At 46.2% G+C, this 18,571-nt stretch overlaps 1 protein-coding gene across 1 annotated transcript; it reads left to right on the plus strand.

Annotated features, from left to right (window-relative positions):
- Positions 1-17,416: 17,416 nt before the first annotated feature.
- Positions 17,417-17,704, plus strand: LOC130884392 (40S ribosomal protein S21-like). Its single transcript, XM_057785475.1, has one exon. The coding sequence runs from the start codon at positions 17,417-17,419 to the stop codon at positions 17,666-17,668; it is 252 nt and encodes an 83-aa protein (XP_057641458.1). The 3' UTR covers positions 17,669-17,704.
- Positions 17,705-18,571: the final 867 nt, after the last annotated feature.

Below are 18,571 nucleotides of genomic sequence, written 5' to 3' on the forward strand. Positions count from 1 at the left end.
GGAGTGTGGCCAGCATGAAAGGGAGACAGGCCCTCCCAAGCTGCCATCAAGGCCTCCTATGGGGTGGGGGTAGTCCAGGTGCTACAGCCCTGTCCTGAGCCCCAAGGTGGCAGGCTTCCCCACATGGCAGTTCAAGGGTGTGTCGGCATGCCTCTGTCAGGAGCGGTGTGTCTCTGAACCACGTTCCAAGTTGAACTCCTAGAGTAGAGAGGTTCACTGGTCCATAAATTTAGCTCCTTGCATACCCATGCTCAGCTCGTGGTTTGGCTGAAAAAAGCTGAAGAGAAACAAGGTTATTTTATGACCAGCAGATCTCTCCTTAGGAAATATACAGTGACAACCACCGTTAGCTTCCTTTCTCCGTGAGATTCTGTGTCTGTGTCCCCTCATCACACCCCTGACCTCCTCAGCAGTAGAACCCTCTTGTTGACTGTGATGGGACTCAGTGTCCACAGTAGGAACACAGAACCAGAACATCTGGGTATCTCCAAAGCTGGCCTGGGTCCTCAAAGCTCGCTCTGCCTTCAACATTTTGATGCCTTTCATGGTTCCTTTTCTCCCCAACACAGAGTGGGCCTGTAAGTTCATGCTCACTGTCCAGAGACTCTAACACCGGCTGTCTCAACCGAGGACAAACACAGTCAGAGTCAGACACAGTGCAGACAGCCAGGCACTTCACACACGGTCCCACGTGTGTGTTCTTCACGTGACCCTCCTTTCCCTAAGGCCTACTCTTTCCTTGCAATTTAAAAATAGTCTTGCATTGTTAGCTGTGGGGGAGCAAGTTAGAGTTATAAATCGCTATCAGTTCGAAGCGCCGTCTTCCTTTGCTCCCACGAGAAACCAATGGGGCTGGTTTGAGTTTACAATAGGAGTGGGCTCTTGGGAGACAAGTAAGACCTGAAAGACCACCACAGTCCCCACTCCTATTTCACAGGAACTCTCTGGCCCGAGACCACAGCCAGCTTCACACTCACTACCCATGAGCGCACAGGGGGTTAGGAAGCAAGAAACGTCTTCAGGGTTGTGAAATCAATGTTGAAAGAGCGGGCTCTGAGCCAAGCTGGTGTGAGCACACCCACGTCTGTGCTCACGTCCAGCGTACACACTCCCCGCCTCATTCCTTACTTCCTCCTTTGATATTCCTCTGCTGCTTCCTGCGTGGAGCTGGGGGAAACATACAAAGGACTGGAACACCAGAACATGTGGCTAACACTCAAACCGTTTCGGCAAATTACTCGACCATTCTATGCCTTGGTGTTCTCAGCACAGAATGGGAATTCTACAGTAACGATCTCACCAGTATTTTAATAAGGCTTACAATAGTACCTAGTGTAGTGGTCAATAACTGGTCGCTGTTATGATGCATGTGTGAAAATCCTAGTAGATGACAGCTTTCTCCATGGCATTACCACCACGCCCCTGGCTTTGGAGGTTTGCTGTGGAACTCCTGGTCACAGAGGAGAGATGTTGGAGCCCCTGCCTATCTGTGCTCTGCAAGGCGGAAGAGTCTTGTCCCTTCCTGTAGGTGAGTTCCCAGCAGAAGCTGATGAGGTCACTCACTGTGGGCTGAACACTCTTGAGGACTTGCTGTGCTCCAGACCCTGCTTGCAGCTCCCTCTCCAGAGGAAATCAAAGGCACCCTGTCTTTCACCGTGCTAGAATGTCTTAGCATTTATCATCTTAGCCACCCTAAGTGTCCAGTGATCCAGTGCTCTCAGAATTAGAAGTCAACTCTGTTCTCTCTACCCAGAGTTGCGTTGCTTGCAGAGACTCTCTATGCCCAGCAAATATTAAATGACCCTTCTCTTCCCCCAAACACAGTGACCTCTATTCTGCTCATTCACATAGGGAAAAAATTTTTGTTGCAGTAAAATATCCATACGACAAACTTGAACAATTTTAGGTGTGTAGTTCAGTATCAGCAAGCATCTTATGCTGCTGGGCTATGGCCAGAATCCATCTCAGCCTGTTACACTACCATGTGACAGCCACCATCCACCTCAGGAACACTTTCATCCCCCCCCACAGTGAAATTTCAGAATCATTAAATACTAACTCCTGGTTCCCAGTTGCCTTTAGGCCCTGGCAGCCGTCATTCTGCTTCCTGTGCCCACAACCCTGCCTGCTCTTGCATCTGGGTCCCACCGCGTTTGTCCTCTTATGACTGGCCTGTTTTCTTAGCACAATGTTTTCAAGGTTCATCCGGGTTGCAGCAGGCGTTAGGCTCTATTCTTTCTCAAGGCTAACTAGTATTCTCTTGTGTGGCTGTTCTGCACTCTGATCAACCGTTCCCTGCACTAGGTCGGGATGCCTGCATGTCCTCTGAGGTTTGGCTCAGATCTCCATGCTGCTCTGGGAGTGGGTCCTTGTATCTCCACTTGTGATCTGATGGGGAATGAATGACAGGAACCTCTCCCACAGGTTCCTTCTCAAAAAGCCTCTGCTTCCCAACTTGTGAAATGAGGATGAGACCGCCCATTGCAGGAGCTAAATGGAGAGGCCTGGTGGAGGGAGGAGCTTGGCAGCTGAGCATACATGCTGCTGCTGCTGGTGGTGCATCTGAGCTGAGAGAAGAGCCTGGAACCTGGAGGTGAAGATTCTCACTCTGACAAGCAGTATAGCAAATGCCTATAACATCCAGATGAGGAAAAGGCATGAGAGAAGTTCCTCAGCTGTGGCACAAGAGAGGACTAGAGGCTGAACTGTCACTGCTTCTCATCTGGACAGAAAGGTAACCACAGGCACAGAGTCTCTGGAAGAGGCCTGTAGAGCCTTCCGGCATGTAAGCAAGTAAATCTCCACATAGACTCAGAGTGAGATTTGAGGAGACAAAGGCCTGAGGCTTTCCAGGGCAAATTCAAAAGAGGACCCCCGAGGAAGAAGCAATGGCAATCTTCGGGCATATTTGAGGGTGGAGCCACATCATGCAGAATGCTGTTGTGCCGAGTCAGTCCCTTGGGTCTAGGGGGGCTCTGGTGAACTGGCCCAGACATTTCAAGGCATTAGTTAAACTAATTGGATGGAAGCGTGCCTTCCACAATCTCTGCCTTCCCACACAGACTGTATCTAAAGCATCACCTGTCTACCAGCATCACACAGAGTTCAACAGGCCAGGGGGCTCTCAGAAGCCTCTTTCCTGGGGTTATTCCTTAATGTACAAAATCTCCCTACCCAGACAGCCAGTGTCTGATATTCCTTCTAATGCTCAACTCCGGATTCTAAACAACACACTTGAATATCCTTCCTTCGGCTGTCAACTTGAGGTGTGATGGAACTGACCTTGTTCCCCGCAGCCACAGCGCTTGCCCCTCCTTATCATTTAGTTATAACATAAAGTTTGGTTATGCTCATGATAGTGTTAAGACCATGAAAACCTCAGCCAAGTCTTATCATATGGCGATTAAGTTTTTGCTCTATGATCTGGATTTTTAGCTGAAACTGATGTCCCAAGTTTTAAATCCATGCGCTTCTTTTTCCAGGTGCATTCATTTGTCCATGTGATGAATATCAGGCTTGCCGCAGTTTTCAGGGTAATCATCCTTGGTCCTTTAAGGTCCTGTTTTAAAATGGACCTTTGACCTCCATCTGCTGCAGAGCTCTGGGATATTTCTGAAAGAGTCTTTGGTGGCAGAAGGTGGACAGGGAAAATAGACGTTTCAAGTGTCACTCAGAAATGCCAGCTGTGTTCCTCTAGTTCTCAGAGAGGTCCACAGCCCTCTGAGGCCGGAGGAGAGAGAGGCATTAAAATCCCCACTACCTTCAGAGGACTCCTTGGCCAGTAAGATTGACAAAGATATGGACTGGGCCAGAGAGGAGCTTGGGGAGGCCTAGAGGAGCATTCTCACCTCAGCCCTTGGAGCAATGTCTAGGAGTATGGAAGTCTTTCTGTGGGAGACAATGTTAAAGATGACTGAGCTCACTAGGAGTTCTCCCAAAGTCCCCAGAAGGGATTTCATGTAGAGAATGTATACATAGTCCCAATCACAGAAACATGAGGATTCCCACCCTGGGAATTTCAGGTAGTGAACGGCTGGGATTGTACGAGAGGAATCTGAACAAGCAGTGGGTAGGGGCTGAGGATCTAGAGGACAGTGGGAGTCACAAAGGGCCTTTAGGAGGAATAGCCATATACCACTTACCCCCGAGGTGGCTCTGAGAGGCAAGACCCTAGCTACACAGCACATGGCATGGTGTCTGGAACTTGAGAAATGTATCATTTCATGATTTGCCATCATTTGGTGGGAAGAAAGGCAGATCTTTGAGGTGCGGTGGTAAAAAGAATGGTAGGGCTTGGCCTTGGCTCCTAGGCTCTGAGGTGTATGATCCATGCTGTTCCACAGACACCACTGAGCGCAGAAGAGCCACACACACATGGTAGGATGCTCAGCTCAGTCATCCTGAGGCTATCTGAACAGGGACCTCATGTTGTTAGTTTGTACAGGGATCTATGCCCATTAAGTAGTCACACTGGGAAAGAAGAGCCTGTTGAAAGGGAAGAGAAAGTACTTTGGAAGCAAAGTGAACTTGGGTGAGTATACAAAGGCCCACAGGCACACAAGGCTCACTCAGCCTGTGTGAGCCACAGTTGTTTCTGACCAGAGAACTGGGCATAGTGGGGTGGAGAACAGCTCAAAGTGGAAACCAGTAGAAGGCTAGGATGCTAAATGCAGCCCTAGAAATTGTGAATGCTCTGTACCGAACACGCAGGCAGCCTCCCAAGACTAGAAGGGGTAAAAGATGGTTCAAGAATAATTCCCAGATGGTGGTGGTGGCGGCACTAACCTTTAATCCCAGCACTCAGGCGGCTGAGGCAGGCAGATCTCTGTGAGTTCCAAGATAGACAAGGCTACACAGAGAACAAAAAAGAAGTAGGAGAAGGAGGAAGAGAGGGAGGAGAAGGAGGAGGAGAGGAGGAGGAGGAGGAGGAGGAGGAGGAGGAGGAGGAGGAGGAGGAGGAAAAGAAGTCCACAAAGGCCCTGGTCCTAGAGATGGAGCCATGTAGAATCTGAAGAACTGTGTTCTACAGGTGGGAGAACACACACGGAATGAATCAGTAGAGCTGTGCTCAGATTTCCGGGGCCTTCAACACTTTTGATTTCATAGACTCCTTTCCCTCAAAAAAGCCAGCATATGAATTTATATTTTATAATTGCATTAGTGAAAAGGCAAATATTCAATACTTTATGTTATCCCACTTTCTTCCTCTTAGTGACCGATGTACTATGCCTACTGTACTTAATAGAGAAGACACTTTGATGTGGCTCACCAAGTTCCTTGGCTCTCCATCTGGGATTCCTGGACGACCCTAGAATGAGTGGATGATCCTTTCTCTTCACAGCCCTGTTAGCAGGGTCCTGTTGTGTCTCTCAGAAAGTTCTCAGAAAGGAGCTGTTAACTCTTTGAGTCTGTAGCAGCACAAGTACCTGACCGGGAGGTAAAGGGTTCAAGAGGAAATCAACACGTCTCACATCTGCAGGTACCTGTGACTTTTCCCCTAATGCCACCTACAACAACGTCAACCCTGGGTGCCAAGGTGGTGCACGGTACCTACATGCCCCACCTATGAAGTGGGTGTGGAGGTTTAGTCAGTGGCAGCTGCTAAGGAAACTGTCTGGAGAAAAGAAATGCCGTTATCTATGTTTGTCTGTGGCTCCAGGGTAAACTGTCTGGATAGAGGGTAAGGAAGAAAAGGATGCAGGGGCCTCCAGAAAGGTGGTCTTTCCTGCATCATCTCAGAAGATTGATCACTCTGGATTTCCTCCACTTAACCAAGGATGGTGACAGATGGCCTGAGTCATCAAAGTCAGCGCAGTCTTCCTACCATCCCAGCTTTGGTTGCTGGATGTACCTAGATGGATGAGCAATAGAAAACACAGAAAGCGAGGGGGTGGATCCGTTTGGGAAAGAAAACTGGTCTGACCTAGCCCATTCTTTAGGTCGCAGTCTTCAAATTTCTCTGGGGCCAAGATCCCTTCCTATTTAGCGGGTTGCATGAGCGGGCGATTGAATGTTCAACCTTTGCTGGTCCCACCTCTGTTCTCTGATTCCTAAAGTCAAGAGACAGAACACAAGTCTTTCTAAATCCAGCAAGAAAATTAATCAGAAAGGGAAACTACAGATAAATTTAGACAAAAAAAATTGGGAAAACTGAGGTGTGATAAAGACAGCATTCAGAATCTTGGTCACCCAGAGAAGTAATCGAACACATTACGAGGTCACATGTGGCCCCTGTGATTATTTCATGGTAAGAGTAAGAGCTAGTGTTTCCATAGCAATTACTTTGGTACTGGGCCAACCATATTTACACAAATGCCTTCATGTTTGTGTCTACCTGGGAGGCAGATGCTTAGGTCAGGATGAGCGAGGCCGGGATGCAAAGATAGATGAACAGAAGTAGCTCATTGACATACTGCTTCTTTCTTGCTCAGGCTGAATGCTTGTTTTTCACTGCTTTGGGGGAAAGCTATGGTAATCTACAAGATTAAGAATCCTAGGAGATCTTAAAGACGGAGAGGGAAAGGAATGTGGACGCAGGAGCCTGGAATGCAGGAGATGGTCAGAGAGCTGGTCTGGCGAGAGCTCGGAAAGATAGGAACAAGGGTCAGGGAATAGGACCCTGCTATTTGAGACATCGTTGGTGGAATGCAGCCTTCCAAGATAAAAGCCAGGTGTGGCTCTGAGTGTGGGTGGATGGATCTCAGTGAAGGTAAAAGTCCCTGGAGCTGAGGTCAAAAGAGCACCAGATGGAGCAATGCTGGTCATTCTGGGACAAAAGGGATCTGGGGAAAGGTGTAACAAGCCTGTGTTTAAGTAAATTGCAGCTTCCTGCGGTATATATTTTACCAGAAGAGTTTGGGAATAGTGATTTTTTTCTTAATGCTCTAACAGAGAAATATACAATAAAAGACCTCAAGGAGGGGTGCAGGCTTACCTTCCTCCAAGGTGGCCAACTGGAAAAGCACTAATCGAGGAATTACAGACACTTAGAAATGACAGCTACCGAGAGGACCAGAGACACGGGCTTGCTTCAATTTCTGATCAATGATAATAATCTCAGGAGTTCCCTGGGGCTCCCTGATCCTTCCTGCTCTCAGGACTACCCTTTGGGAAGCTGTACTCCACTCTACAGCGCCTCAGAACAGACACACAACATCTATGCTGGCCCCAGTGGACGGCAGCACTTTCCACGTGGGCCTGCCAGGTAGCTGGTGCATGTGTGTGTGTGTGTGTGCGTGTGTGTGTGTGTGTGTGCGTGTGTGTGTGCATGTACACATGATGGAGGTGGTTCTTGTATTTTATCTGTTGCTTTCATTGGTTAACTAATAAAGAAACTGCCTTGGCCCATTTATAGGCCAGCCCTTAGGTGGGTGGAGTAAACAGACAGAATGCTGGGAGAAAGAAGCCGAGTCAGGGAGTCGCCATGATTCTCCCACTCCAGACAGACACAGGTTAAGATCTTTCCTGGTAAGCCAGCTCGTGGAGCTACACAAAATATTAGAAATGGGTTAGACAATATGTAAGAGCTAGCCAGTAAGAGGCTGGAGCTAATGGGCCTGGCAGTGTTCAAAAGAATACAGTTTCTGTGTAATTATTTTGGGGCATAAGCCATGCGGGCGGCCGGGTGCCGGGGACGCAGTCCTGCCGCTCCAATTCAACATACACACACAGGTTCACAGAGGGGCATGCATTGATGTGTACAAGGGAGGGTATATGTGGTACAGTTCACAACTTCCAGAGAATGGCCTGGAAAATTCAGCACAGAAGATGGCCACCAAGGGCACGAATACTGTCGGGCTGGCATTGTTGGACTGCTGGTGAGGAAGACAGTGAAAACAGCCCTGCGTCTGGAGGGAAGTGCAGAGGGGAGGTCCCTGGAGGCCTTTCTGAAGTTCTGAAGTCGATGGTCTCCCTTTTTACTTACAGAATAATTCTAGGGGCCAGGAAGGGCAATCAATAAGCTAGGAGCTGATATTTGAAGAGAGAGCTTGAAGCTTCTTGTGGGAGGTGAAAAGAGAGGCGTGCAGTGAGCCAAATAAGATCTCTGCCTCCAAGGAGCTGCCTTCTCAACGCTCAAACTCGTAAACTCATATGTGATCAAAACGAGCGATTCTGTCCTCACCACTGCCTGCCCTGCGGGTGAGCGTGTGGGCCACCTCCAGCCCCCAGCCACCATCCCCCTAGTTTGTGGTCCAGTTTAATTAAGAGCTCTGCCAGTCCATTAGTCTCAATCACCTCCCTAATTGGGCACCAGCTGTGTTTTCTCTTGACAAGGACTCCTTTATGGGGCTCCTAAAATGCGTGACATGAAGGGAAAAAAAAAGAAAAAGACCTAACAGTTTCAGGGTTATATGGTCATAAAACCAGGAATATTTGTTTTCGACACAAATGAAAAGTGCATCTCTCTCCCTCCCTGCCCCCCCCCATGCCAGAAAATACCTTCTGAAAGGCTGGAAGGGAGGGAACTGAGTAACAAATTCTCCATTTGTTCGGGTTCTGAATATGAACGTTGATTGTGGTTTTGCATAATCACAGGTGTCCGTGCATAAAGACACGAGACGTTTCCTGGCAGAAATGTGAGACTGGAGAAATTGAGCCATGAATGGTTCCATTTATGGATCCTTACCCGTGATTGACAGAATGACTATTAGGAGCGAATATTAGCAGAGCTCTTTGAATTGGCTGTGCCTGGTGCCAAGCACTTGACATGGATTATCTACTTTACGTCTGGCAAGAGACTGAGGTGTGTGTCCCCTCCGCCGATCAGGGAAATGAGACCCAGAAAGGTGGTGTAATTCATGTTCAAGATCAAGCTGGTCACCCTGAGGTGGCCTTGTGCCAAAATTCCTTTCTGCTTCTCTTCCCCTAAACCATAGCGTTAGCTGATGGGACCAACTTACTCGGCTTGCAACAACGGCAGTATCAACAGTGACCCCCTCGGAGTTGTCCAGAGTTCATAGCCAGTATGCTCTTCTGCAATTGCTATCTCACATGATATGAAAGCCTTGTGAGATAAACAAGCAATGACCATAATCCTTATCCCAAAGGAGGGACCGAGGTTAAGGCAGGACTGTTTACCTGAGTGTGCACCGGCGGTAGACTGGAATGATCTTTCTCGCTCTACTGCAAACCCATATATTCATTTATTCCTCCACTGTCTGCCCTCTTCCAGTGTACAGGAAGAGCAAGCCAAACATACAGATCCATTTGTCCCTACAGGCGGTCACATCATATTGTGTCCCTTACTATTTATACATCTATTCAGCTTCTGCCCCCGACCCTGACTTGGAGTGTAAACTTCATACAGCAGGAATTTTTCTTGTTGTTGATTATATTTCCAAGCCACCAAATAATACATAGAACATAGATGTGCTTAACTGATAATATTGCTGAATTCGTTGAAACGAATGTTAATGTATGTATTCGATAAACACTGATAGAACACCTCCTGGGCGCCAGTATGTGAGGTCTCAGGGATACTCCAGTGACCTGTGCTGGCCTGCTAACTAACTCAACAGAGCTTTCATGCCAAAGGAATGAGTGGGGATTAGACAGACCAGTGGAGGAGACTCTTGCTAACTGGGAGTTGGGGGATACAGGGCTTAATAGAGTGATAAGCCAGAAGGTCTTGTCTCAGAACTGTTCACATATGTGAAATTCCCGACTCACTGGGGCTTTGAACACTCAGACACAGTACACTTGAATGAAGGACATGGGTGTGTATAGGGCCAACCTAAGGAGGAAACTCTTGAGTGATGCTAAGGACACACAGAAAAGCCGTGGAAGACCTTAGACCTCTGGAAAAGCAGATGGCAAAAGGCCAGCTGGCTCAGGGCATGAGTGGCCTAACCCAGTGTGTGAGGTGGCAAGAAAAAAAAGGAGGAAGGAGATGGCTGTGGCCCATGTCAGAAAGTACTATGTCGGATAGCGGTTTTACCTGGCAGTTTGACGAGGCTGTAGTTCCCAGGGCCTCACACGCATGAAGTCGGGTGAGGCTGAAAAGGCCTTTGGTAGATATAGTTTTTGTCTGTAAGCACTTGACTGTAAGTAAAGAAGATTATCCTCATCCACTTGGCAGGAAGCTTCCCGGGAAAGCAGAAACTCTGCCTGGGATCTGCAGCTACAGACCCATGGTTTCCAGCTGGCCAACCTGTCCTGCAGGTTCCAGAATTGTATAACCAGATCCCACTGTTACAAACACAAATTCTTGAAATAAATCTTTTGGTAGATAGGTAAGTAGATAGATAGACAGACACAAGCTGGCTCACCTCTCGTCTTAGGGTTTTCGTTGCTGTGAAGAGACACCATGACCGTGACAACTCTTCTAAAGAAACATTTAATTGGGGGGTGGCTAGCTTACAGTTTCAGAGGTTCAGTCTATTATCATCAAGGCATGGAGCAGGCAGACATGGTACTGGCTACATTTTGCCTTGCAGACAATGGGAAGCTGACTGACAGGCACATTGAGGAAAGTTCAAGCAAAAGATCTCCAAGGCAGCCCCCACAGTGACGCACTTCCTCGAACAAGGCCACACCTCCAAATAGAGCCACTCCCTTTGAGGGTCGTTTCCTTTCAAACCACCAGAGCCAACCACTGTGTTGTACATACAAATCCGAACTGTTTCGTCCAACAGGAGTTATTGGGGGCTTACTCCCCACTAGGTCCTGATTTTTGGGCTGAACAAGGAGCAAAGCTGTCCAAATGTTTCCCCTCACAGAGCTTACAGAGCAGGGTCACTGTGGTGGCTTGGATCTAAAGGGTGTCCCGTGTGATTCCTTCATGTGTTGAGGACTCAGTCCTAGCAAATTTCAAAATGCAGAAACTTTAGTTGGAGACCCTCATGCAGGAAGCAGGCCTCTGGGAATGTGCCCTGGAAGGCTCTGCCTGACACCTACCTTCTCTCCTTTCCTGACCACCACGAGGAGAAAACTTTGCCCCTCACATACTGCTGTCATCATATGCTGTTTTGCTGTCCCCCTTCCCACAAAGCTCACAGCAACAGACTATGCCAGCATGGGCCAAAGCTCCTGTAACCCTGACCCCAGATGAGTCTCACCTTCTTTTAAACTGTTTCCCTCAGATAAGAACCAGTCATCGCCGGAGCCTCAGTTTGAATCTTAGCTCTATGACTTTCTACCGTGTAAGAAGAGCCATTCTTGTATTTTGTACTTGTGATGGTTTGAATGAAAATGGTCCCTATAGGTTCATAAAGACTGTCACCATTAGGAGGTATGGCCCATGGCCTTGTTGGAGTAGGTATGGCCTTGTTGGGTGGGCTTTGAGGTTTTGAATGCTCAAGCCAGTTCCTCTCTCTCTCTCTCTCTCTCTCTCTCTCTCTCTCTCTCTCTCTCTCTCTCTCTCTCTCTCTCTTTCTTCCTGCTGCCTGCCAATCCAGACGTAGAACTCTCAGCTGCTCTCCAGCACCATGTCTGCCTGCATGCCTCCCTGTTTCCCACCATGATGGCAATGGACTAAAACCTCTGAACTGTAAGCCAGAAATGTTTTCCTTTGTAAGAGTTGTGGTCATGGTGTCTCTTCACAACAATAGAACATTGACTAAGACAGTACCTTCCTTTCCTTATCTAAAGATAATAACAGTGACTTCCAAGAGTATCTGTGAGAATTAAGCAAAATAACATTCACAAAGCAGGCAATCGTTGCAAATATATTAATTCCAAGATCTCTAATAACTCCATCAAGTTGCTCTACTTCTCTTACTAGCACAGAAGGAAGTGAGGTAACAGTTTGTCAAAAGTTACCCAGCTTGCCAAAGGAGGGCCAACATCAGGGTCCTGGACTACTTAACTCTGTTAGTGGAAGGTAACTCACAGTGGCTTTGAGTGTTCCAAACACAGTTGGATCAGCTGCAGGCCAACGAAAAAGCATGTTCTTTGGTGTCTTATGCAACCACCCATATGGACCCACAAGCTCTTACATAACGGGCCCAATGCTAGCAAGAGGAAGTTTAACAACAACACAAAAAACAGATCGCATTCACAATAGACCACCATATGTTCCCCTGCTCACTGACAGCAGCCATCCCCACTCCTACTCCAGCTCCCACAGAATCCTCAACAAAAACAGTCTATTCCCAAGTGACTCAAACGATTGGCGGCTTCATAAAAAGAAGCAGGTGCGAGGACTAAGTGAGTCTTCAAAATAAATCCATGGTTATTAACTCCTTGGGAGAGCCTAGAAACGTTTAGCCTGCATGCCTTGGTCTTGCACAGACCCTGGGGCTTCTCTCTCACCTAGATGACACCGATCACTTCTGCTAGGGAAGAAAATGATTCCAGTTTCCTTAACCACTAGCCAAACACCCCAGGTTGCTGGGTCATCCCTATATTTGGTCATGCATTCTCTGATGTCATGATGAGTTCACGCTTAGCCCAGGAGCCTCGAGTTTGCCGCAGGCTTTCCGAGAGTGCCGCTTCTAGGATAGAACATAACTCCAGAAGGATGCTTTGAGTTGGGAGCATTGCGATGCGGGTCCTTTGACAACTTCAGGCCAGGCTCCATCTTCCCACCTGTTTCTGTGACCCACTCCCCAGCCATGGAGCCAAAGCACTCATGTAGCTCCGGAATATAAATGTCATTCGTGGTCACTGAGTCCTTGAGCAGCTAGGACAAACTCCACATTCTCTAAGGCTGGTGTTCCTACCCCCTCCCCTTCTCCACTTCCTGGGCACCGACATCCGTTCAACCTCTGGACTCCAGTCTTGCAGGTGATCTTCTTGTGTCTCAAAATTGGCACTTGCTCTTTCGCTTCCTTCTCCCTCTCACAGCCCATTCCTCACCTTTCAAATCCCAGGTTAACTGTCTCCTCCCCTCGGTTGCTTGCATTTCCTGTTCAGCCCCAGTTCATCACCCCTGCCTATCACACAACTTTTCTTCCCCAGCTTTCCACTCACGACAGAGCAGCTTACTGAGTGCCCTGACTTGTGCATGGCCCCTTTCTCCTGCTCAGTCAACAGGCTCCATGACCAAGACGTAGCCTGGGGTAGGCACTATTTGTATATTTATTAGATAAACAGAGAAATGAAAGGGCCAGGGGGAGGGCACACACCAAGGGGGACACCTCACTACAGCCAGTTAGGCAGGAGAATGACACCCTGGTGCTGGGCCACAGGCATCACTGGACAAAGGGTTCATGCGCTTCGGGAGCGTATTCCCTTTACAGAGATAATGACTCACCGGGATTTCACCAGAGCCGGAAGAACAAGGAAAAACCAAGCTGTCATGGTGACTTAAAGCCAGTGTCCAAGGCCATCAGTGGCTAGCCATATACAGATTGCTGGAACAGATTGACTAAGTCTATAGGAGACCACACTTACAAGATCCATGTCCTGGAACCTGGTTCTAGGTTCACCTTCTAGATATCTCTTTTGCTGAGTTCTCCAGCCCAGAGACAAAGTCTACTTCAGGGGCTAGGGACATGCCTGAACTGGGGAACCGCATAGCCAGACTGGGGGTGTAGTGTTATAGAACAGTCCTCTGCTCCTCAGTGCGCTCACCCAGAGCAATGAGGGAGCTGTCTCTGTGTGCTAGCTTAGAAGAGATCAGATGAACAAAGCAGAGGCTCTCTTTTTCATAAGGTCTCCTAGGTTAATAGAGAAAGGGCAAAGATGGACATAAATAATAATTCTCCCAAGGGAAAAGATGTCATGGAAGTGTGGTGGGAGGTGAGAAGGAGAAGCCAGGCCAATAGTGAAGGGGTTTTAGTTGGTGGGATATGCACAGGCCTTGTGAAGAATGCCCGGGGTTAGAAAGGCAAGCTGGGTGGCAGAGTTCAAAGCCCTGAGGCATAGCTGGGACATGGGGAAAGGGTCCCTGTTACTCGGCCTAGTGATGTGGGGTGCTGGGCACAGCGTGAAGAGACTCTGAAAACTGTAGCTAGAAACCAACCACATACACCTGAGGCAGAGGCAGGAGGAAGAAGAACACCGGGAGGCTGAAAATGTCCATCTTCACCCTCGTGTTTACTTGGCTCAGTCCCTCACTTCACTCGGGTCTCCATCCAAAGAGCCTTGGCCAGCAATGTACCATCTGACCTTTCTCCCCCAGCTCTAGTCTCCTACAAAGTCCTTGTTCCTAATGATGTCATTGTTAGTGTGTGTGTGCATTTTGTGTGCATGTGTGCACATGAGTATGTGCATGAATACATGTGTATGTAAAACGTGTTATATGTGCATGTGTGGATGAGTGTGTGTCTGAGTGTATTTGTGCATGTGTCTGTGTGTATGTGAATGTATGTACATGTATATGTGTGTGCATGTGTGTGTTCATCAGCACATCACAGTGATTCTCTACATCTTTCATCAATCTGGGACTTGGGTCAATGTTGACTCTTGTATCGGCAGCTCCTGGAACAAGCCTGAAATGATAGTCCCTCTGTGTATGTGTGGACAAAGCTGTTTACTGAGTGGATAGCTGTGTTACTGTGCACTGGAAGAGTCTCTGCAACCCCAGCATTGGAGTTTAGGTCACACACCTCCCATCTCCTGGAACTGATTCGAGCCCCAGTTTCCTCATTTGGGAACTGATATTTAAGAATAACAGCTTTGAACATAGTTGAGCACATGTCCTTGTTGCACGATTGAGCATCCGTTGGATATATACTCAAAGTGGTATTGCTGGGTCTTGAGGAAGGTTGTTTCCTGATTTTCTGAGAAATCGCCATACTGATATCCAAACAAGCTGTACCAGCTTGCACTCCTACCAGCAATGCAGGAGTGTTCCCTTTACCCCACAACCTTCCTAGCATAGGCTGTCATCAGTGTTTTTGATCTTGGCCATTCTTACAGGTGTATGATGGAATCTCAGAGCCCAACTGTGTTCATTATTTGTCATAGCCAGAACCTGGAAACAACCTAAATACCCCTCGACTGAAGAATGGATAAGGAAAATGTAGTACATTTACACAATGGAGTACTACACAGCAGAAAAAAATAATGACATCTTGAAATTTGCAGGCAAATGGATGGAGCTAGAAAACATCATATTGAGTGAGGTAACTCAGACAGACAATTATCATATGTACTCACACATAAGTGGTTTTTAAACATAAAGCAAAGGAAACCAGCCTACAAATCACAATCTTAGAGAACCTAGACAACAATGAGGACCCTAAGGAAAATGTACATGGATCTAAGCTACATGGGAAGTAGAGAAAAGACAAGATCTCATGAGTAAATTTGGAGCATGGGGACCATGGGAGAAGGTTGAAGGAGAGGGGAGAGGCAGGAAGGGAAGCAGAAAAAAAATGTAGAGTTCAGTAAAATAAAATAAATAAATGTCATATTTTATGAAAAAGAATAACAGTTTTCCCGTCATGTAGCAAATGTGATGCTCAGATAATGTAGTAACAGGGGCTAGAAAGACTGCTCCATGGTTAGGAAAACTTGGGCCAGGCGGTGGTGGTGCATACCTTAATCCCAACATTCAGGAGACAGAGGTCAGTGAATCTCTGTGAGTTCAAGGCCAGCCTGGTTTACAGAGTAAGTACCAGGATGGTCAGGGCTACACAGAAACCCTGCCTCAAAAAAGATAATAAATGAATAAATGAATGAATAAATAAATAAATAAACGAATGAACAACATATAAAATTTAAAAAATAAGAGAACACTTGCTCTTCCACAGGACCTGGGTCTGGGTGTCAACACCCCCATGTCTATAACTCCAGTTCTGGGATCCAATACCCCCTCTGTCCTCACAGGTACCAGATATGCATGTGATGTATGGTCAAACACCTATACACATAAAATAATAATAATAAATGTTTAAAATCTACTTTTAATAAAAGAATATGCCAGGGTGTATCTATACACAGAACAAACACACACTCTTTGTCTTTGTTATTGTCACTCAGAACACACACCGCTCCATTTCTGCTCTTTTTGGCTAACAGTAGCTGGCACAGATTTCTGCATCTGCACGTGAACTCACTAACTCATCTTTACACCTACACAGTGCTCTATTGCATGCATGTATCATAGCTCATCTTGCTGAATGTTTACCCTAATTCCAATCTTTTCTTGCTACAAATGGTGCCATTGTGGAAGTTTGATCAAAGGCCATTTCACATCTTACTGGCAAAATAATTACTAGAAGTATAATTGCTGGATCATTTGTGATTTGGATAAATAAGCTAAATCATCTCTGTAACGTTTACATTGGTCTGCTTCATATCACAATGCCACATTTGCGAGGATGGGGGGCAGAGGATTGGGTGTAGGGGAGGAGGGAGATGGGAGCAAGGACTCAAGCAGACTTACAGACTTGGTCCTAGAGAACTGCATTTTCTAAAAATATTACTACATCCCTAAGATGTCACGTTAATATCATCATCACAACATAAAACATCCCAACTTTTAAACATCCCACAGTTTTTGAAACTTTAAACACTTTAAGAGTTCCATCTCTTTAAAACAGAATAAAATCTTCCCTCCTGGTCTGTTTTCCAATGCCACTTTCACAATCTTCTGTGCACCACAAACCACGACTCTGCTTCCTGGCACCATAAAAGTACTTGTGTTTTTCTAGATTCTTGCACAACAGCTTGCCTTTCCTTCCTTTCTTTTCACTCAGCGCGATTCTGAGATTCATCTATATCATTATATGAGTAAACTTGATTCCTTTTTCATAGCTAAATAGTATTCCATTGTATCACCATACCACAATGCATTTAGTCATTCTCTTGATGAATATTTATGTCATTTTCACTTTAGTATTACAAATATATTTGATAAATATCCAAGCACAAGTATCTTTGTAAACACTTACTTTTCTCTTACACAACACCTGACACTATATTTTATATTTTGTGGACCTGACACACAGCTTTTCAGAACAGGTGTGCTATTGTCCCTGCCTCTAAAAGACCTACTGCCCTGTGTCCTACCTAGCATATGGCATGCTGGGTCTCTCCAACCTCAGTCATTCAGATAGCTGTGAAGTGAGGAACCTTTCGTCTGGTTATAATTTTCATTTCTCCCAGTGATGCCAAAGGCCTTTTCATGTATTTATTTTACTGCCATATAATTTTTTAGACTGAGTAAGTGTTACAGCTCTGAAGGCAAAGGTACCCTGGTGTCAAGAGCCTAGGATCTGACGCAGACAAAGTTACACACAAAATTTTTGGTGCATACATATTTTTACCATTTATTAAAGAAAAAGAAATTTTCATACTAAAAGGATGAATGTTCTTGCTTATTTTTACATGAAGAATGAAATCTTGGTTGAATATCTGATACTACGGGATGTGGAGCTTCTTTAATGTGCTTCAGAGTTGATCGACATTTTGATTTTGTACTAATGAATGTTGAAAATAGTGCTTCGCATAACTGCGTAATACAAAATGGTAAAAATGGCTTTTTCTGCGCTCCCGCGGCCTAGCGAGCAGGCAGGACCTCGACATGCAGAACGACGCGGGTGAGTTCGTGGACCTATATGTGCGGCGGAAATGCTCCGCGAGCAACCGCGTCATTGGTGCCAAGGACCACGCGTCCATCCAGATGAACGTGGCCGAGGTTGACAGGGTCACAGGTCGGTTTAATGGCCAGTTTAAAACCTACGCTATCTGCGGCGCCATGCGCAGGATGGACGAGTCAAATGATTCTATTCTCCGATTCGCTAAAGCTGATGGAATTGTCTTCAAGAATTTTTGACCAGAAGAGATCGGGGGAAATCTGTCATAAATAAAAGTGAGAAAAAGTTAAAAAAAAAAAAAAAAAAAAAAAGATATACATGGGTTTAGGGCCACTTCAAAAACTATGGGAAATTTATTCTTAATCTCAAACCAAAATATACTGAATGATTTTTTTCTTCTGAAGTCATTAGCTTAAAATCAAACATTGGAATTCAAGATATCGCAAAGGCAAAGGTGTAATTCCTATATCTTTTCAGAAAGAGATCCCTGAATCTTACCTCTTTTGCTTAGTTTCCTCCCAGACCATAACCAATAACAGTTTGCAACCAACCCCCATAAATGATGACAAACATCCATAACCCATTAAAGGACCAAAATCCACCCACCCCACCTCTCAGGAATGTAGGTGTTATGTTCTTAAAATTGCTTCCTGTTGTCGGAGGGCCACGGCATCTTTAGGGAACCCTGAAAAAACTGAGATAATAGTCAAGTTCTTGGAGAGGTAGCTGCATCATTTATTGTCCAGTTTCTGTATAATGTAGAAGTGCAGGGCTTAACTGAAGTCCTGGCAAGAGTAGTCTATGACGCTGGATGATCTCAGCTAGTAACTTTGAAGATATTCTGGATGAAGATTTTTTTGAGGAAACTGAAACAGAAACATTCTAAGAGGCTGAATCATCTAGACTTATCTTCACTGGTATCTGGTCATTTTTTCTGAAAACTTACAGATTTTTAAAGGTAACACATGTCTGCATTAACATAAGTATGGAATGTGCTGTGTGCACATTCTTTCTGTTCTAAATTCGAACAGGCAAAAGGCATCTGTTCAGCCAGGTGATGGTGACCCATACCTTTAATCCCAGAAGCTGGAAGCAGAGGCAGATGGATCTCTGTGAGTTCAAGGCCAGCCTGTCTAAAGAGT

This window comes from Chionomys nivalis, chromosome 11 (genome assembly GCF_950005125.1).
Source record: "Chionomys nivalis chromosome 11, mChiNiv1.1, whole genome shotgun sequence".
NCBI lineage: Eukaryota > Metazoa > Chordata > Mammalia > Rodentia > Cricetidae > Chionomys > Chionomys nivalis.